This window comes from Gorilla gorilla, chromosome 12, assembly GCF_029281585.2.
Source record: "Gorilla gorilla gorilla isolate KB3781 chromosome 12, NHGRI_mGorGor1-v2.1_pri, whole genome shotgun sequence".
Classification (NCBI taxonomy): Eukaryota; Metazoa; Chordata; class Mammalia; order Primates; family Hominidae; genus Gorilla; species Gorilla gorilla.
The window spans coordinates 92,030,261-92,051,394 of record NC_073236.2 but is presented as its reverse complement, the minus strand read 5'-3'; the positions used below and the strand labels follow the sequence as shown (position 1 = coordinate 92,051,394).

Sequence of the window (21,134 nt, the reverse complement as noted above, 5' to 3'; positions counted from 1 at the left end):
CGGGCATGGTGATGGGCACCTGTAATCCCAGCTACTCAGGAGGCTGAGGCAGGAGAATGGTTTGAATCTGAGAGGCAGAGGCTGCAGTGATTGCACCATTGCACTCCAGCCTGGGTGACAAGAGGGAAACTCTGTATCAAAAAAAAAAAAAAAAAAAAAGAGTCAAGGGGATTCTGGTTAAAAAAACCTTACAGGATTCTTGATGGAGACCGACCAGGGTGACCAGATGTCACCTGGGGAGTGGTGGAGAATGGGAAATATGGTCAGATATGGAGGGTAGGGGTTCTGGCTAAACAATTTAGCAGGATTCTTGCTAAAACTGGGCAAGGCAAAGATGGACAGGGAAGCCCAATGATTGAAGACTAGTTGAGAAGACAGCTCAGAAGAGCCTGACTAGCCCAAGCACGGTGGCTCACGCCTGTAATCTCAGCACTTGGGGAGGCCAAGGCGGGCAGATCACCTGAGCTCAGGAGTTCGAGACCAGCCTGGCCAACACGGTGAAACCCCATCTCTACTAAAAATACAAAATATTAGCTGGGCATGGTGGCACATGCCTGTAGTCCCAGCTACTCGGGAGGCTGAGGCAGGAGAATTGCTTGAACCCGGCAGGTGGAGGTTGCAGTGAGCCAAGATCGTGCCATTGCCCTCCAGCCTGGGCGACAAAGCCAAAGCCAGACTCCATCTCAAAAAAAAAAAAAAAAAAGAGCCTGACTGACTAAAGTTTGGTCAAGTAGAAAGTCTTTGTTAAGGTAGAGGGGAGGGAAGTGAGTAAGGCTGTAAAAGGACAAGATGAGGGATCCTTGTGGTGATGAACTTGCTCTGCATCTTGACTGTATCAAGGTCAAACCTGGTTGTGATCATGCATTACAGTTGTGTAAAATGTTATTGTTAGAAGAAACTGAGTAAAGGATACACAGGATCTCTATTATTTCTTATAAGTGCATGTGAATCTATAATTACCTCAAATTATGAAGTTACTTAAAAGCAGCATTTGAGAAGTTGGGTATTTATAGGCAATTTAATAAAGAAACATTAAAATAAGATTGCATATATATTTTATATATATATATGTTAATACCCTATAGAACAGTAAAGTGAAAGCTTTGGGGTTATCTTTTATTGTATACATAAATCACATGCATTTCTGTAACACTCAAATCTTCAGGTTAATATGCTACTTCACAGAATCTGAGCCATTAATAGTAAATAGCAAAACCAAACAAAGGCATATTCACCTTAATAAAATAATGTTTAAAAGTACAGGTAGTGAATAGAAAAAAAAAAACGCCAAAAAAAAAAAAAAAGCATTTAAAAAACCCCAAACAGGCCGGGCGCAATGGCTCACGCCTGTAATCCCAACACTTTGGGAGGCCAAGGCAGGTGGATCACAAGGTCAGGAGATTGAGACCATCCTGGCTAACACAGTGAAACCCCGTCTCTACTAAAAATACAAAAAAAAAATTAGCCAGGCATGGTGGCAGGCACCTGTAGGCCCATCTACTCTGGAGGCTGAGGCAGGAGAATGGCATGAACCCAGGAGGCGGAGCTTGCAGTGAGCCAAGATCGTGCCACTGCACTCCAGCCTGGGCAACAGAGTGAGACTCCATCTCAAAAAAATAAAAAAATAAAATAAAATAAATAAAAAACCCCAAACAACAAAAACAGTAAAGACAGTAATCTTGGCCATATTTAGAGGTTTCAAATATATATATATATATATTTGCCTTTTTTAGTTTTTCTTTATATATATTTGCCTTTTTTTAGTTTTTCTTTTTTAAAATTTTATATATATAAAATTATATGTCATATATAAAATTATATATAAACAGCAAATATACTTTGGATTCTGTGAAATTTCAGGCTTCTAGGGCTGCCCACCTCTCCTCACATGGCCTAGTTCTTGTAGAGATATCCCAGATCCCAAGATGTTCAACACTCCCCTACTCCCCTCCATTTCCCACAGCCCCTGGGTTCTCACCCTATCTTCACCTATAGGTAATCCATCTCAGTTAAGATTTAGCAGGTGGTAGGGGTGAGTACCAATAGTTCTTCCCTCTGAACACATCTTTTATGCTCAGGAAAAAGAACAAGTATTTTTCTCTTCACTTAGTCTCTCAAAAGGAAGGTAATAACCAAGCCAGTGAGATGCAATGCATTGCTCAACTTGCCTGGAGAAGATTGTCTGCCCCGAAAGCATCCCCCAGAAACCATGTGAGGAAGTCCACTGGGTGCTCTGCCCTGCCTGCAAGACCCTGGGCATCCCCCCACCTTCCTCCTGGCCTTGCCTAAGCACCATCAGCTCTCCAGAATATCCACGTCAGCCTGGCACCATCCACCAGAGTTTCAGCTCTGGGACACAGCAGCAAAGGCCCAGCCTTGAAACCAAAGAGAATCCATTAGGGAAATTAATGTGTCCAATAACTGCCGCCTCTATTTTTATTAGAACAAACTTGCTCAGGAATGGGGAATCTGTCCCTGTGGACAGCTTTTCTGGACAAGCATACTGTCTCTATCTTGTTTCTGAGATTAAAGTGGACTCTTTATTAGAAAAGTGGTGATTTGGCCGAGCATGGTGGCTCACACATGTAATCCTAGCACATTGGGAGGCTGAGGCGGGTGGATCATGAGGTCAGGAGATCGAGACAATCCTGGCCAATACGGTGAAACCCCATCTCTACTAAAAATACAAAAATTAGCTGGGCGTGGTGGCAGGCACCTGTAGTCCCAGCTACTCGGGAGGCTGAGGTAGGAAAATGGCTTGAATCCGGGAGGCGGAGGTTGCAGTGAGCCGAGATTGCGCCCTGCATTCCAACCTGGGCAACAGAGCTAGACTCTGTCTCAAAAAAAAAAAAAAAAAGAAAAGAAAGAAAGAAAAGTGGTGCTTCCAGCAGAGGTTTCCTTCTTCCAGCACCACTGACAGGCTCCAGTTACCCCACATCTGACCCTCTCAGACATTGGGAGGAGGAGACAGCGTGAATGGGAGGCTCAAGGGCTGGCCTCCTGCAGGGTGAGTCCTGAGCCACTGACCTGGGCTCGGTGCACTCAGGGCCACAGCCTCCTCCCTATATTGGGTTCAGGGTTTACAGTAGGTGCTCACTAAAGAATGTGTATTCAGATTAATCTGACCCCTGGTATTTTCTTTCACACTCAGCTTCTCTCAGCCTCTCCTTCTGCATTGCCCTTCCAAAATGATTAAGCCATTCTCTTTTGAGGGTTCTATTGCTGGTCACTGTTGAAAGATTTTTTTAAAGGTAAAATCATGATACTCATACAAACATAAACAGTTGTCAAATATTTTATTTAACTCATTAATTAATGAGAGAAGCAGTAGGATGGTAGAAATGATTCAAAGAAGTCAAAGAACACGCATACACATAGGCAAATGGAATACTAAAATGAATTTCCAAAAACAAGCAAAATTGGTCAATGTCTGTATGTATTCCACTGGGCAAAGTTCATTGGCATTTCTATGGACAAGGATCACTTGCAGTACTCTCAGGTCAGAAAATGAAACACTCACAGAACCTGGAAGGGTACCCGGCACAGGACATAGGACATCCGGAAATTTCTCCACATTCCAACGTCTTTCACAATTTTTTCTGACACCTTCAATTGAAAACAGGCTAGAAACCACATGGCCACCGGGACATTATCAAGCTTCTACCATCCTCACAAGCTGGTCTCTGGTTCTTTTCCTCATGGGCTCTCCAGCTGCCCTAGTCATAAGAGCAGGAATTAGAGCAAAACCTTGGGCTGCCGCAGTGGCTAATGCCTGTAATCCCAGCACTTTGGGAGGCTAAGGCTGGAGGACTTCTTGAGCCCAGGTGTTCAAGACCAGCCTGGGCAATATAGTGAGAACCTGTGTCTAAATAAAAAAAAAAATTTTTTTTGAGACGGTCTTGCTCTGTCACCCAGGCTGGAGTGCAGTGGTACGATCTCGGCTTACTGCAACCTCCGTCTCCTGAGTTCAAGCGATTCTTCTCTCTCAGGAACCCCCAACCCCCGCCGCCATCATGCCCAGCTAATTTTTTGTGTTTTTAGTACAGATGGGGCTTCACCATTTTGGCCAGGCTGGTCTCGAACTCCTGAGCTCAGGTGATCTGCCCGTCTTGGCCTCCCAAAGTGCTGGGATTACTGACACCACTGCACCCGGCCAAAAACATTTTTTTTTATTTAAAAAAAGGCGAAACCTTCTCAGCTCCTTCTGCTCCCTTGCTGGACCTCCATAGGTTGTAGTCATATCTCAGCTATAGCCCCTTGTATTTCCTTACACTGTTATCTGTTTTCTTGTTCCTCCACCCACTCGACTATGAGCTCTTGTGGGACATGACCCCTGGTTTTGTTTGTTTGTTTAACACAAGGTCTCACTCTGTCACCCAGACTAGAGTGCAGTGATGCGATCATGGCTCACTGCAGCCTCAACCTCCTGAGCTCATGTGATCCTCCCACCTCAGCCTCCCGAGTAGCTGGGGACTACATGTGCACGCCATCATGCCCAGCTAATTTTTAAATTTTTTGTAGAGACAGGATCTCACTGTGTTGCCCTGCCTCTCCTTCTGTATGGTCCTCCCCAAATGATTAAGCCATTCTCTTTGTGGGATTCTATTGCTGGTCGCTGCTGAAAGATTTTTTTTAAAGGTAAAATGATGATACTCATACAAATGTAAAACGAACAGATGTCAAAGATTTTATTTAACTCATTAATTAATGGTTGTGAACTCCTGGGCTCAAGCAAACATTCCACCTTGGCCTCCCCAAAGTGCTGGGATTACAGGCATAAGCCCACACCCATCCAAAACCCATGTCTTATTGTCTTTGGCCAGAATGAATAAATGTATCAGTCTGAGTCCCATCAAGAGAGGAAAAAAACAGTAGTTCAAATAGAAAAAGTTTAATATAAAGAATTATTATCCATAGGCCGGGCACGATGGCTTATGCCTGTAATCCTAGTACTTTGGGAGGCCGAGGCAGGTGGATCACCTGAGGTCAGGAGTTCGAGACCAGCCTGGCCAACATGGTGAAACCCCGTCTCTACTAAAAATACAAAAATTAGCTGGGCATGGTGGTAGGCGCCTGTAGTCTCAGCTGCTCAGGGGGGCTGAGGCAGGAGAATCGCTTGAACCCGAGAAGGGAAGGTTGCAGTGAGCTGAGATTGCGCCATTGCACTCCAGCCTGGGGGACAAGAGTGAGACTTCGTCTCAAAAAAAAAAAAAAACAAAGAATTACTAACCATAACATGGAATTAGACAGAGTAACCAGAGGTTGGGTAGTAAGAAATAAAGAGAATAAAAAAGAATATAGGAATAGCAGATATAATTGATGTGATAATGACAGATTAATATTCTTAGGCCTCTGAGCCCAAGCCTGCCCTTATACATCCAGATGGCCTGAGGCAACTGAAGAATCACAAAAGAAGTGAAAATGGCCGGTTCCTGCCTTAACTGATGACATTACCTTATGAAATTCCTTCTCCTGGCTTAGAAGCTCCCCCACTGAGCACCTTGAGACCCCCTTTGACTATAATTTTCCACTACCTACCCAAATCCTATAAAACTGCCCCATCCCTAAGTCCCTTTGCTGACTCTCTTTTTGGACTCAGCCCACCTGCACCCAGGTGATTAAAAAGCTTTATTGCTCACACAAAGCCTGTTTGGTGGTCTCTTTACATGGATGTGCATGACAAATATAATATAAAAAGCCACCACCCCAGGGCTGAGATGTAGTACTTACCCTTGGGCTGAGATATAGGCCTTGCTGGAGAAGCATGGCTGTGACTCACTAAATATCAGAGACCTCACTGAGGTGCCATGCCAGTGGAACATGCTAGAAATCTGTCTTCTGGGGTGCTGGGGAGAAGGCTGTTCACAGGGAAGTAACTCAGTGCAGACACTTCGCTACAAAACCATCAGAAGTGGATACAGGGGAAAGCTACTGTACTAGGTGCTGCTGATTACACATTGCAAGAGACAGATACTGAGGAATCCAGCTGTGCTGCTGGAGTCTGGAGAAGCTTCAAGCACTGAAGGAGCTGTGCTGGAGAAGCCACCCTTGCTGCTGGCATGAGGCACTGGGAAACCACATCCACCGCAGAAGCCTGGTGCTGGGGCAGGCCTCGCACACCGCAGGGGCCTGCAGAGCTGGCAATGGAACCAGGAAGCAAAACCCTTTTCCTCCTGAACTCATTCTTCCCTGGCCTCTACTGACAATTAAGTGCCAGATGGCAAAGGAACAAAATAAAGAAATACTTAAAAGGCCCAGATACGTTTTCACGGAGCAGGCAAAAAAGAATGGCTTTGGAGCTGACAGGCAAAATACCAATAACCAGCACAGACTTCCGGTTCCATTCCTCAGTACATCCACCAATTCCACCCTGCAGGCCAAGCTCATCCAACCCACCTTATTTTGTTGTTCATGTTCTGTTTTGTTTTGTTTTAGGCTTTTAGCAACCTGAAGCCATGGTTTTTAGTTTCTGTCTCTAGTGAAAAGCAGAAAAGAGAGATAAAGAAGGGGCTTTGTTAGCCCAGCCAGAAACAGAAACTAAGAACCCATGGCTGTGTTCTCTCTCGGACACCCCTGTTTAGGCCATTTCCTGCTACTGATTACCTGTTGAATGAAGAATGAATGGCCAGGTGTGGTGGCTCACTATAATCCCAGCACTTTGGGAGGCCAATGTGTGCAGAGGAAGCGGGGGCAGGAGTAGGGGAAATCACTTGAGGTCAGGAGTTTGAGACCAGCCTGGCCAACATGATAAAACCCTGTCTCTACTAAAAATACAAAAATTAGTCAGCTGTGGTGGTGGGCGCCTGTAATCCCAGCTACTCAGGAAGCTGAGGCAGGAGAATCGCTTGAACCCAGGAGGCCAAGGTTGCAGTGAGCTGAGATCGCACCACTGCACTCCAGCCTGGGCAACAGAGCGAGACTCTGTCTCCAAAAATAAAAATAAAAAAAATAAATAAAGAATAAATGATGAAGAGTTAAGGGAAGAGCAGTGGTCTGGAAGGATCAGTTAAATTTGGACGCCTGCTCATCAGAAGTGAGTCATTTACATCTCAGAGACTGTCTAGGCTGAGCGACTTCCTTTGTTTTTGAGTGCCCACCTCTGCAGAGGAAATGCCTCTTTGGGAGTATTTCCCATGCTATAGGGGAGGGACTTCCAAACTGAATTACTCTCCTTTTCCTCAGCAAAAACGCATCTTCATACCTCATATCTTTTCTTTTCAAAAATACATCCTACTTTTCTTACCAAATATGCACATAGAGGTGTTTTTGCTTATTTTTTTAAATAATGCAATTTTTCAGTGTGGCACAGGACATGTTTGCTAACCAAATATCATTCATTCCTCTATAGTAAGTGAACCATAGATGAGTATATACTTATGTGAGGCAATTAATGCTTCAGTATATCTCCTTGTTTGGAAATAATCTATGAATGCAATGAATATCCATCATTTAACTTAGCAAAACTCTAAGGGTGAAAGATACCAAAGAGAGTTGTAGAATTATTATAATTATCATCATTTTTTGAGACAGGGTCTTGTTCTGTCACCAAGGGTGGAGTGCAGTGGCACGATTACAGCTCACTGCAGTCTTGACCTCCCATGCTCAAGTGATCCTCCTATCACAGCCTCCAGAGTAGCTGGGACCACAGATGCATGACACCACGCCCAGCTAACTAATTTGTTTGTAGACACAGGTTCCAACTGTGTTGCCCAGGCAGTCTCAAACTCCTGGGCTCAAGCAATCCTCCCACCTTGGCCTCCTAAAGTGCTGGAGTTACAAGCATGAGGTATGAGCCACCATACTCAGCCTGGAGAATTATTTTTAAATAAACATATTACAAAACATAATGATTGGTGAAAAGATAAACAGATGTGAGATAGAAGCTTATAAATTAACTCAGCTGTTTTTAAACAATCTTGCTTGGATTAATCATAAAAATTCCATGAGACATAAACAGCTAGCCATCATCTTAAATTATTTTCTTGGTGATAATTTTTTTTTCCGGGGCGTTCCTGAGTTTATTTGGGGCACACCCGGGCGAGGGCCCTGCACCTAGAAGAAGGTGTTGGGCCTCTTGGTGGTGAAGCGTGGCTTGTGCTGACGGCGCAGGACCCGGTGGGGCAGCGGGAACTTGATCTTGGAGTCGTGGAACTGGTTGACAGCCAGCCGGCGGCACTTGCTGGCCGCGATCTCCTCCACCTTCATGATCTGAATGGAGTGGGCCCGGGCGCGGTGCCGGGCGCCCATGTCTTGGTAGCACTGGGTGACAGCGCCTGCGGTGGTCAGGTCCCGGTATTCCCGGTACATGTTGTGGGTGCCGCTCCGGGAGTCATAGCGCAGCCAGATCCCGAAGTTCTTCACCCGCAGGGGGAACTTCTCAAACACCTGCCCACAGTAGACAATCTCCCCTGAAGACTTCTTCATCTTCTTTAACTGAGATACGAAGTACCAGAAGCGGGACTTGGCGACGACATGATTAGGCGCAAAGATTCGCATGCGGTAGAGGGGCGGTGTGTGGCATTTGGGGGTGGGCAGGCAGCGACCCACTACTTTGTACTCTCGTAGTGTGCCCGAGGCCTTCATGGCGTGCTCTCCGCGTTCGCCGCCACCCGCAAAAGGAGACTCGCTGATAAATTTTGTAACATAAAAACAACAGGAACGGCTGGGCGCGGTGGCTCACGCTTATAATCCCAGCACTTCAGGAGGCTGAGGCGGGTGTATCACCTGAGGTCAAGAGTTTGAAACCAGCCTGGCCAACATGATAAAACCCCGTCTCTGCTAAAAATATAAAAATTAGACAGGCGTGGTGGCTCGTGCCTGTAATCCCAGCTACTCAGGAGACTGAGGCAGGAGAATTGCTTGAACCTGGGAGACGGAGGTTGCGGTGAGCTGAGATCGCACCACTGCACTCCAGCCTGGGCAACAAAAGTGAAACTTTGTCTCAAAAAAAAAAAAAAAGAAAAAGAAAAGATGTGATTGACAAAAAAAAAAAAATTTGGTTATTTCTGTGATGTACAAAAATTTAACATAATAATCATTATAATTGATAACATTTACTAAGATATCAGAATTTTAGGAATCTCACACAATTTTGGGACACATATTAACAACACATTTATACAAATAGAACTCAGAGAAAGGTAAACACCATTTCTTACTTGACAATGCTTCCTGTGTGATATTTACATACAAAATAAACTTAATGTGTCTCTCTTGAACTTCCAGCGGCTCTTTTTGGAACTTGAAATTTAATTTTAGGAAGTTTGTTAAATATGAAAGATTTAAAACATTTTATCAAAATAGGATCACAGGTCACTGTAAAATAATAATCATTCATTGAGCCAAAGTGATAATTCAAAGATTTCAAAAAGCAAAAACTTTACTCTTTGATAGAGAAGAGACTCATTTTCCCAACAATCAAAAGACCTAATAAAGACAGCATGAGGCAAAGTCTGTCTCTCCCTCTCCCCTCATTTTTTTCAGTATACTTAAAAGTAAACAAAAATCTATTATTATCCCTTATTAATACTAGATGAAAATCTTATTCAAAATTCTACCTTTGCATCAGTGTATTATTAATGGCAAAGCTAATTTTAAGAAAACCTTATAAACAAATTCACCCAACTTCAATCAGTTTGACCATACACAATAAGAGTTCCATAAACCTTTTAGAACCTCTTATAATATTTTTCATTCTCTTTTAGCTTTTTATATGCATTCCATTTTATCTATCATTCCTCTTATTTCTTAAATTTCTTTTTATTTATGTATTTATTTATGTATTGAGACAGAGTCTCTCTCTCTCTGTCACTCAGACTGGAGTGCAGTGGTGCAATCTCAGCTCACTGCTGCCTCAGCCTTCTGGGCTCAGGTGATCCTCCCATCTCAGCCTCCTGAGTAGCTGGGACTATAGGCATGTGGCACCATGCCTGGCTCATTTTCTGTAGAGAGGGGGTTTTGTCATGTTGCCCATGGCTGGATATCTGGTTTTTTTTTTTTTCTTGGTTTTATTTTATTTTTTTTTGAGACGGAGTCTTGCTCTGTCGCCCAGGCTGGAGTACAGTGGTGTGATCTCAGCTCGCTACAACCTCTGCCTCCCGGGTTCAATTGATTCTCCTGTCTCAGCCTCCCTAGCAGCTGGGATTACAGGTGCTCACCACCAAGCCCAGCTAATTTGTGTATTTTTAGTAGAGATGGGGTTTTGCCATATTGGCTGGGCTGGTCTCGAAATCTTTATCTCAGTTAATCCACCAACCTCAGCCTCCCAAAGTGCTGGGATTACAGGCGTGAGCCACCACACCTGACCCTAATTTTTTTCTCTTTTTGAGACAGGGTCTCACTCTGTTGCCCAGGCTGAGTGCAGTGATGTGATCACAGTTCACTGCAGCCTTGACCTCCCAGGTTCAATTGATCCTCCCACCTCAGCCTTGCAAGTAGCTGGGACTACAGGCATGCACCACCAAGCCCAGCTAAAAATATGTATTATTTAATTTGTCTCAGCAAAACTCTAAGGGTATAGAGTTACCAAAAAGATTTTAGAAACTTTTTTTTAACTCTTTCTTTCTCTCTCTCTATAGGAGACAGGGGTCTCACTTTGCTGCCTAAGCTGTACTAAAACTCCTGGAATCAAATAATCCTCCCACCTCAGCCTCCTGAGTAGCTGAAACTACAGGCGTATGCCACCATGCTTGCCTCTGAGAAACCTTTTTAAGAAAACACATTATAAAACGTAACTATTATTAAAAGTTCATTGTAGGCCAGGCAAGGTGGTTCATGCCTATAATCCCAACACATTGGAAGGCTAAGGCAGGAGGACTGCTTGAGCCCCGGAGGTTGAGGCTGCAGTAAGGTATGTTCATACCACTGCACTCTAGCCTGGCCAACAAAGCAAGACCTTGTCTCAAAAAAAGAAAGTCCATTTGTAAACTTTTATCTCATTGACATTTATTTACTCTTAACAATTGTGTTTGAAAAATTGTATGAGACATGAAACAAATCTAGTCATTATCTCAAGTTAAATTTTTTATTAACTATTTTTATATGTTAGGCAAGTGTCAAAAAAGCAAGAACTTTGAAGTTAAATACATGTATAGTTTGCTGATTACTCAAAAGACATAGTTCTTTTTTTTATTAAACCAACAATATTAAACTAGCCCTTGGCCGGGCGCAGTGGCTCACGCCTGTAATCCCAACACTTTGGAAGGCTGAGGCAGATGGATCACTTGAGGTTAGGAATTTGAGACCAGCCTGGCCAACATGGTAAAACCCTGTCTCTACTAAAAATACAAAAAATTAGCTGGGCATGGTGGTGCATGCCTGTAATCCCAGCTACTCAGGAGGCAGAGGCAGGAGAATTCCTTGAACCCAGGAGATGAAGGTTGCAGTGAGCACTGCACTCCAGTCTGGGTGACAGAGCAAGACTTGGTCTAAAAAAAAAAATTAAATATAAACCAAAAGACTGCTAAAGTCACATTAACTTGTGTCTTGTGAAAGGGTCATATATGCAAAGTGACCCTGATAAGCAGAAGGAGCCAGGAAACTGAAGAAGGAGGCAGACAAGTCCAGCTTGTCATCATAGAGGTGATTTTATTGGGGAACTTACAGACAGAAGCGTGGTCTTGGGCAACCACAGACAGTTAGATCGACCAGGAGTGGTGGCTCACACCTGTAATTCCAGCACTTTGGGAGGCCAAGATGGGTGGATCGCTTGAGCCCAGGAGTCCAAGCCTGGGCAACAGAGCGAGACTCCATCTCAAAAAAAAAAAAAAAAAAAAAAAAGAGGGAAGAGGGCCAACAGAGCATTTGCAGTTTTTAGGGCCCAGTAATAAAATATATGAAAGGCAGGCACAGCGGGAAAACAGAACATCTAGATCTTTAAAAATCAAAGATTCCGGATGGGCGCGGTGGCTCGCGCCTGTAATCCCATACTTTGGGAGGCCGAGCTGGGTGGATCACGAGGTCAGGAGTTCGAGACCAGCCTGGCCAAGATGGTGAAACCCTGTCTCTACTAACAATACAACAATTAGTCAGGCGCGGTGGCAGGAGCCTGTAATCCTAGCTACTCGGGAGGCTGAGGCAGGAGAATCGCTTAAACCCAGGGGGCAGAGGTTGCAGTGAGCTGACATCTCCCCACTGCACTCCAGCCTGGGCAACAGAGTGATACTCTGTCTCAAAAAAAAAAAAAAAAAAAAAGAAAAGAAAAAAAAATCAAAGATTCCACTTTTACACTGAAACCCAAGACCCTAAAAAGAGGAAAATACCACAGAAGGAGGCTGCACAACACTTCCACAGTGCACCTCACTACAAAGATATTCCCCCGAAGCCGGTGGGTGACCCACTGCCAATCAGCCCACTTTGTGACCAGCCCACCTCCCATGGGAATCTTGTCCGTTGGTGGTGAGTGCTCTTACAGCCTCTAGGTGTTCAAACCATGCCTTTCTTAAGTAAACGTGCAAAGAAGAAAGTAGCACCCTGCAGTGATAACCATTCATTGAAACTGTTATCGGCCACCTCTAAAACTGCAGCTTTCATCAGCAACTAGCCAGCCATCACACACACAAAGGTCAAGTTCTTACTCACACTACAGCTTACTCCCTGGTACCCTCAAAAGCCGAGAGAGGGGGCCCAGAAGAGGGTTGCCCTTTTCACACTTGAATGCAAAGGCTTTTATAATACCTATGAGGGCTACGCATCTCATTTGCATAAGATGTGAATTTCTGGTAGCTCCACCTCGTCCTCCTAATGTGCACCTGGGCCCTTAGCTTGAGTTACTCCAGATTGCTTTATTCCCCTTACTGCGCATGTGTCAGGGGACGGAATTTTCCATTGCAGGCATGTCTGCAAGGGCAAGTCACCTGTGTAGCCTTTCTTATCTATGCGGCAGTGGGCATGCCTTAGGGAAGCCCTTCTGTATGAGTTCCCTTATCTGTGCCTGCAGCATGCAGCATGATTTTTTTTTTTTTTTTTTTTTTTGAGACGGAGCCTCACTCTGTCGCCCAGGCTGGAGTGCAGTGGCGTGGTCTCGGCTCACCGCAAACTCCGCCTCCTGGGTTCACACCATTCTCCTGCCTCAATCTCCCAAGTAGCTGGGACTACAGGCACCCACCACCACCCCCGGCTAATTTTTTTTTTTTTTTTGTATTTGTTAGTAGAGATGGGGTTTCGCCATGTTAGCCAGGATGGTCTGGATCTCCTGACCTCGTGATCCTCCCGCCTGTGCCTCCCAAAGTGTTGGGATTACAGGCGTGAGCCACTGCGCCCAGCCTCGAGCATGATTTTTTTAGGCCGTTCTTTTGTTTGAAAGAATTCAACTAAGGATCGACTCTGCCTTCCTGACCGGTTTCTTCCTTTCTTCTCTCTCATCGGGTCCCGAGTTCCCATGACTGCAGCTTCCAGAAGAGCAGAGCTTTGGTATCCTACTCACAGCGCCAAAACTGCAAGGGCCAAGGTAAAACTTGCCCTTTACCCTCTGAAGGTTTGCTGAAAAATCAACTAACAATAGCAGATTAATTGGAGAAAAGGAATACAAATGTATTAACGTGCATATGGGAGAGAACCACAGAGTGATTATCCCTACCATGCAATGGGGTTCTGAAGCTTGTATGTCATCTTGAGGTTCCAGAAAGAATGGGGGCTTTGGTTGTGGCAAAACAGGTTCTGGGATGGGGAGGAGGCCTGACTAGCAAAGGTGGTCTTGTTATGCAGATGAAACCTCACAGGGAGCAGTCCTCAGAATAGATGATAAATGTTTCTTTTGAAACCACCTTTGCAAAAATTCTAACAGTGAGAAGATTATGACAGTGAAAGAGATCTGACCTAACCAACCCCATCTTGCCTCTAACCTTCAAACTGCCCTTAATCATTCCTGGACTTAGACCAACCTAACTTTGGGAGACATTTAGTTTACAGTTTAAATGATAATAACCCTTACCCAAAACTAAATCACCTTTGTAAAGCTAATGAGAGACTACCAGGTTAGGAGGATGTGAGCAGGCTGAATTCTGATAAGGTGTAAACATAAACAATTACCAGCCATTATGCTGGAGGTCATAAGATTTGCAACTCTCCCAGTTACTCCTGCAGATAACATCACTATTACTTTTAATCGCAAAAACTGCAATTACTTTTGCACCAACCTAATAGAACCTAAGATTGGTCTTTTGTTGTTGTTTTGTTTTTGTTTTTGAGACAGAGTTTCGCTCATGTTGCCCAGGCTGGAGTGCAATGGTGCGAACTCGGCTCACCACAACCTCCGCCTTCCAGGTTCAAGTCATTTTCCTGCCTCCGCCTCCCAAGTAGCTGGGATTACAGGCATGTGCCACCATGCCCGGCTAATTTTGTATTTTTAGTAGGCTAATACTAATTTTAGTATTTTGGTCAGGCTGGTCTCGAATTCCTGACCTCAGGTGATCCGCCCACCTTGGCCTCCCAAAGTGCTGGGATTACAGGCATGGGCCACTGCGCACAGCCAAGATTGGTCTTTTGAGATATCTTTTCAGGTTTTTGCATTTCTGACTAACGATGAACCAATGGCTCCACTGACACCTGCTGATCTCTGCTACCTGGTCATGTGGCCCCACCCAGAAATAGGCTCCCTGGCCTGCCAAACTATCCTTAAAAACCCTAACCTCTGAATTTTTCAGGGAGATTGATCTGAGTAATAATTCAGTCTTCCACGTGGCGTGGCCAGCCTTGTATCTATTAAACTCTTTCTTTATTGCAATGCTGTGGTCTCAGTGAATTGGTTTTGCCTGTGCAGTGGGCAGGACGAACCCATCAGGTGGTTACACTTTCAGACTTTTAAAGGTGTCAGACTGAAACTGTTGTACTTGAGCGAGTTAGAGAAAACGCCACACTTTCAGACGAATTAAGAGTCTGTTTATTTAGCCAGCAGCCAAGAGATGGCTAACGCTCAAAGTTCTCTAGACCTCAAAGAAGGGGCTAGATTTTCTTTTATACTTTGGTTTAGAAGGGGAGGGGGGTTCTAGTTAAAACAATTTTACAGAAGTAAAGTAGGCAAAAAAATTAAAAGGATAAATGGTTACAGGAAAGTAAACAGTTCCAGGTGCAGGGGCTTTAAGACTATCACAAGGTGATAGACGCGGGGCTTTGGGCGTTATCAATCGGACGAATTCCTGGGAACTGCGGATATAGCTCGCCACCGTATCTTATCAGTTCATTGCATTCTTGGATGTGCTGGGAGTCAGCTTGCACAAGTTAAGTCCTTGAGGAAGGGGCTGCCAGTGAAAGAGCCAAGATGGAGTCTGTCTGGCTCTCTTAGCTAAGGGAGAGTCAATTCAGGTGGAAACAAGGCTAGGTGATTAAAGGAAAGGGAGAGTCTAAAAACAGGGTTAGTAAAAACAAGGTTAGGTATTACAAAACTGCCTTTGCAAAAATCATAACTGAGGAAATTATGACAGTGAAAAAGATCAGACCTCACTGATTCCACATTGCTTCTAGCCTCTAAGCTGTCTGTTCATTCCTGGGTGTAGGCTGAGCTAGTCTTGGGAAGGAATTTAGTTTATAGTTTAAACTCTGAACCAACAAAATTGACAATAGCCCTTTCTGGAAAAAAACCCTTGCTTGCGTGGAGACCAGTCTGTCTTTGTAGGACTAACTTTCATGCGCGTCCGTGTGAAGAGACCACTAAACAGGCTTTGTGTGAGCAATAATGCTTTTAATCACCTGGGTGCAGACGGGCTGAGTCCAAAAAGACAGTCAGCGAAGGGAGATGGGGTGGGGCCGTTTTATAGGATTTGGGTAGGTAAAGGAAAAAGGGGGGTTGTTCTCTGGCGGGCTGGAGTGGGGGTCACAAGGTACTCAGTGGGGGAGCTTTTGAGCCAGGATGAGCCAGGAGAAGGAATTTCACAAGACAATGTCATCAGTTAAGGCAGGAGCAGACCATTTTCACTTCTTTTGTGGTGGAATGTCATCAGTTAAGGCTGGAACCGGCCATCTGGATGTGTACGTGCAGGTCACAGGGGATATGATGGCTTAGCTTGGGCTCAGAGGCCTGACACTAACAAATTAGCCACAAGATTAGAAATTATGATTTAGGAGCCATGCAGTCTCTGGCTGGAAGAGTCCGAACCTCCCCAAATTGCTTCTGGGAATAAGATCACTGTTGCAAAACCTAAGATCAGTGTTTGAGATATTTTGCAGACCCTGCATTCCAATGCAGCAGATGACACCACCTAGACTGCTAATCTGGCTCAACCAGTCCTGTGATCCCATCCGGGAACAGAAGTCAGCAAGAACTCACTTCAACCCCCTGTAATTTTATCTTCAATCCGACCAATCAACACTCCCTACTTCCTGAGCCCATACCTGCCAAATAATCCTTAAAAACGCTGATCCCTGAATGCTCAGGGAGACTGATTTGAGTAATAATAAAACTCCAGTCTCCCACACAGACGGCTGTGCATGAATTACTCTTTCGCCATTGCAATTCCGCTGTCTTGATAAATTCGCTCTGTCTAGGCGGTGAACAAGGTGAACCCAATGGGTGGTTACAAGACTCTCAGTTAATCTTTCCTAGATTCAGAGAAGGGAAGGCTTTAGAGGAAAGAGTAAATGCAGAGAAAAATGGCTGCATTAACGCAGATTTTCTCTACAGATGCAAATCTTCCGCACAAAAGACAGCTTTGCAGGGCTACTTCTGTTTGCGGGCCCTCTGAACAGCCATCTCAAAACATGTCAAAGAAGTATATCTTGGGGTGAGATATTTTAATTTCCTTCCTATACATGGGAAATAGCCTGGAGAAAATGTGTAACTCTCCAAGAGGTAGCTTAGAATTCAGGCTTATATTGCATCTTCAGCTAAAAATCAAAGGAAAAAAGTATGGGGGATGCTGGTTTTAAGGATATGACCAGGAAAAGCATGGTAAACAAAATTAAAGTTTATCGTGCAGATTTAATTTGGTGCCTTCTCCATTGAAAAGAGTTTCCTATGATTTAGTTACCCTTCTCTTCCTGGTGCAGAGAGGGAGACACCCTTACAAATGGAGATTTTCTTTATAGATGTAAATTTCCCTTACAAAAGGGTAACTTCTACTCTGTTTTTAGAGCTTCTCCTGTGTCTGCTGTTTCTCAAAATAATCAGCTCAAAATAGCCTTTATGCCAAAGAGGCATATTTTGGGGTGGCACATTCTGGTCTCCTACACTACCCATTTAAATATTGTCCTTTACCTCCCATTATAGGCTTCATTTTTTGTATTAAATATATTTACTTTTATGGAGATAGTAGATGGTATAAATTTTCTGTTTTTACTTGACAGAATAAACCTTGCCAACCTTACTGAGAAAGTATACTTCTCAAAAAGTTAAAAAAACATGAATCTCATGCAAATAAAAAAATGAGCACATGTCACATGTTTAGTTAACTCATTAATGAAGGAACCAGCAAAATGGTAAGGCTAGTTCAAAGAGAATTAAAGAGAGTGAAGCCTTTATAGCGGCTAAAAGAAAGAATGTTTGCAAAAGTTTGCCAATTTAGATACAAAACTGGATAATTTTTTTTCTTTTTGAAACTGAGTCTCACTCTGTCACCCAGGCTGGAGTGCAGTGGTGCAATCTCGGCTCACTGCAAACTCTGCCTCCTGGGTTCAAGCGATTCTCCTGCATCAACCTCCCAAGTAGCTGAGATTACAGGCACCCACTACTATGCCCAGCTGATTTTTGTATTTTTAGTAGAGGTGGGTTTTCACCATGTTTGCTAGGCTGGTCTCAAACTACCAATCTCAGGTGATCCACTGCCCCCTCTGCCTCCCAAAGTGCTGGGATTATAGGCGTGAGACACTGTGCCAGTGAAAACTGGTTTATATTCTACATTAATTGTCACCTTTGGGATTGTCTTCTCTAAAGGACAGAAATAATCAGCATCTGTATAGGACAAAATTAATTTAAATTCCTACTCGTTTTCTACCAGCTAGTCTTCTAATTAAATACTGTACTCAATAGATTAGCAATTCAAACCAAGGCACATACCCCTAGCTGATCAGATAATCCTTGGGTATGTTTACTAGACAAAGCCCAGTAGCACCCTGAGAAGAAAGGTAGTAATCCCTTTTCCCTATTTCCAAGTTTTGGAAATCTTTCCTTAATGTGCTTTTGGTCACCTAACGGTATTGAGTTTTCTTTGTATCTTTCTTTCTTTGTTTTGTTTAATTTTTAAATTTTACTGATCCAGCCCAAAACTTTAGAACTATTCACTCTAGGAAATGTTTTACATAAAATTTTATTGAAGAAAAATAAAAGTAGCTGGGCATGGTGGTACATACCTGTAATCCTAGTTATTTGGGAAGCTGAGGCAGGAGGATAACTTGAGCCCAGGAGTTTGAGACCAGACTGAACAATAGAGGGACCATGCCTAAAAAAAAAAAGGGAGAGGGAAGAAACATCAAATAAAAATGTTTACAAGAGGCATTTTCTTTTTTTTCCTTTTTTTTGAGACAAGGTCTCTCTCTGTCACCCAGGCTGGAGTGCAGTGGTGTGACGCCAGCTCACTGCAACCTCCGCTTTCTGGGTTCCATGCCCGGCTAATTTTTTTTGTATTTTTTTTTTTAGTAGAGATAGGGTTTCACCATGTTGGCCAGGCCGGTCTTGAACTCCTGGCCTCAAGTGATCCACCCACCTCAGCCTCCCAAATTGCTGGAATTACAGGTGTGAGCCACCATGCCTGGCCTTCAAGAGGCATTTTCTACTCATTCAATATGAAAAATAGCTTTATTGTATCTCTTGGAAACAGTATATGTTCTCAGAACTTTTATAACCTCCCTTTTAGAGTAGAGAAATATTAACGGCAAAATTGACTCTCTTTTTAATCGCTGAACCTATTTAAGAAGGACTTTCTAGGCCAGGCGCGGTGGCTCACGCCTGTAATCCCAGCACTTTGGGAGGCTGAGGCAGGCGGATCATGAGGTCAGGAGATCGAGACCGTCCTGGCTAACATGGTGAAACCCCGTCTCTACTAAAAATACAAAAAATTAGCCGGGCGTGGTGGTGGGCGTCTATAGTCCCAGCTATTCTGGAGGCTGAGGCAGGAGAATGGCATTAACCCAGGAGGCAGAGCTTGCAGTGAGCCGAGATGGCGCCACTGCACTCCAGCCTGGGTGACAGAGTGATACTCCGTCTCAAAAAAAAATAAAAAAAAGACTTTCTAGTCTTCTTCCTGGATTGAGATCTCCAGGCCCCAGTTTATCCTGCTAAGGCAGCTCATACTGACTTAGACACTGACTTAAGGGATTTACTGGCAAAACCTCAAAAGAAATGGGGCCCCAGAGGGTCATGATGGGGTAATATTTGGAGGCCAGTGGGAGAAGGGCCCAGAAAAGAAGGCAGGGTTTGGGGCATTGTAATTCTGCAGAGACCCATGCCAAAAGTCCAAGAGTGCTCAGGTGAGATCCTTAAGATAGTAGGGGTAAACTTAACTTTTGAAAACATGGAGCTTTCAAAGCAGCCAATTGGGCTTAGAGAATTTAAAAGGAAAGCATTTCCCTTAAGGACCTAGTCCTTTCTAGATAACTGAGGGTAGGGGATAAAATGTCACAGGAGTCCATCCTCTGCCTCCAAGTCATTATGGGTCCAAGTGGCTGTTGTGCTAATGGCACAGTCTACCAAATAAATGTTTTTTCCCTCGTGAATGGCATATATGCCTTCTGAAAATAATGCTTCTATCCATAAGAGTGGCTAATGGTGGGGATTTTAGATACTACATCAAACCAATGGTACTGATATTACTGGGTGGTATAGTGGGTGGCCTATCACTACCAGTTCCTGTTGTAGCAGACCAAAATGCCACCCCAAAACATGACTGTAGGAGACCAGAATATGCCACCCCAAAATGCGTCTCTTTGACATAAGGACTATTTAGAGCTGATATTTTTGAGAAACAGCAGACACAGGAAAAGGTCTGAAAACAGTAAAAATTGCTCTTTTGTAAGGGAAATTTACATCTATAAAGGAAATCTCCATTTATAATGCTGTCTCCTCTCTGTACCAGGACGAGAAAGATGACTAAATCACAGGAAATTCTTATTGTAACTGAGGAGCTTAGTGGCTTAGCCTCAAACTTTTTTTTCGGCTGGGCGCAGAGGCTCACACCTGTAATCCCAGCACTTTGGGAGGCTGAGGCGGGTGGGTCACCTGATGTCAGGAGTTTGAGACCAGTCTGGCCAACATGGTGAAACCTCATCTCTACTAAAAATACAAAAATTAGCTAGGCGTGGTGGTGGGCGCCTGTAGTGCCAGCTACTTCTCCAGCTACTGAGGCAGGAGAATCGCTTGAACCCAAGAGGCAGAGACTGCAGTGAGCCAAGCATGCCACTGCACTCCAGCCTGGGCAACAGAGTGAAACTCCACGTCAGGAAAAAAAAAAAAAGTTTTTGTCAAAGATAAACATCAAGACATTCCTCAAAATAAAACTCTGTCTTAAAAAAAAAAAAAAAAGACAACATTTTTTCTTTAAAACTTTTTTTCCAGCCAGGCGCAGTGGCTCATGCCTGTAATCTCAGCACTTTGGGAGGCTGAGGTGGGCAGATCACTTGAGGTCAGGAGTTCAAGACCAGCCTGGCCAACATGGTGAAACCTGTCTCTACTAAAAATACAAAAACTAGCCAGGCTTGGTGGTGCACGCCTGTAATCCCAGCTACTCGGGAGGCTGAGGCAGGAGAATCACTTGAAACCAGGAGACGAAGTTTGCAGCAAGCCAAGATGGTGCCACTGCACTCCAGCCTGGGCAACAGAGCGAGACTCTGTCTCAAAAAAATAAATAAATAAGAAATAAAACTTTTTTTCTTTTTCCATTTGCTCTTCTCCCTGCCCTACCCAGTTTCAAGATGTAGTTCTGAGATAAACTTTACAGCCTCGGAATGTTCCACACTCACTTATCTGGTCATATATTTCCTTAAACGCTTCAGGGGTCAGATCTTGATATGGACCTGACACCTCCAGAAGTCTCACTCTAACAAAAGATGACTTCAAGGCTGGAACCTATTCCTGGCTACTAGATTGACTGTGATTAATTTATAACCTGGTAGGACCCACGATGGCACCAGCCCCTTCACCAGAGGGAACAATAATTCAAGATGAGCCATGGGAGCAAATCACACAGCATGGCAGCTCCCAGTCCTCCTGC

At 44.1% G+C, this 21,134-nt stretch overlaps 1 protein-coding gene across 1 annotated transcript; it reads right to left on the bottom strand.

Annotated features, from left to right (window-relative positions):
• Positions 1 to 7,992: 7,992 nt before the first annotated feature.
• LOC101146806 (large ribosomal subunit protein eL20-like) lies at positions 7,993 to 8,615 on the bottom strand. The gene has a single exon (XM_055377845.2). It carries the CDS (start codon positions 8,581 to 8,583, stop codon positions 8,053 to 8,055), a length of 531 nt encoding a protein of 176 aa, XP_055233820.2. The 5' UTR covers positions 8,584 to 8,615; the 3' UTR covers positions 7,993 to 8,052.
• Positions 8,616 to 21,134: the final 12,519 nt, after the last annotated feature.

Excerpts from the sequence above, each read along its gene's own strand:
- LOC101146806 (XM_055377845.2), bottom strand. The coding sequence starts at position 8,583 with ATGAAGGCCTCGGGCACACTACGAGAGTACAAAGTAGTGGGTCGCTGC.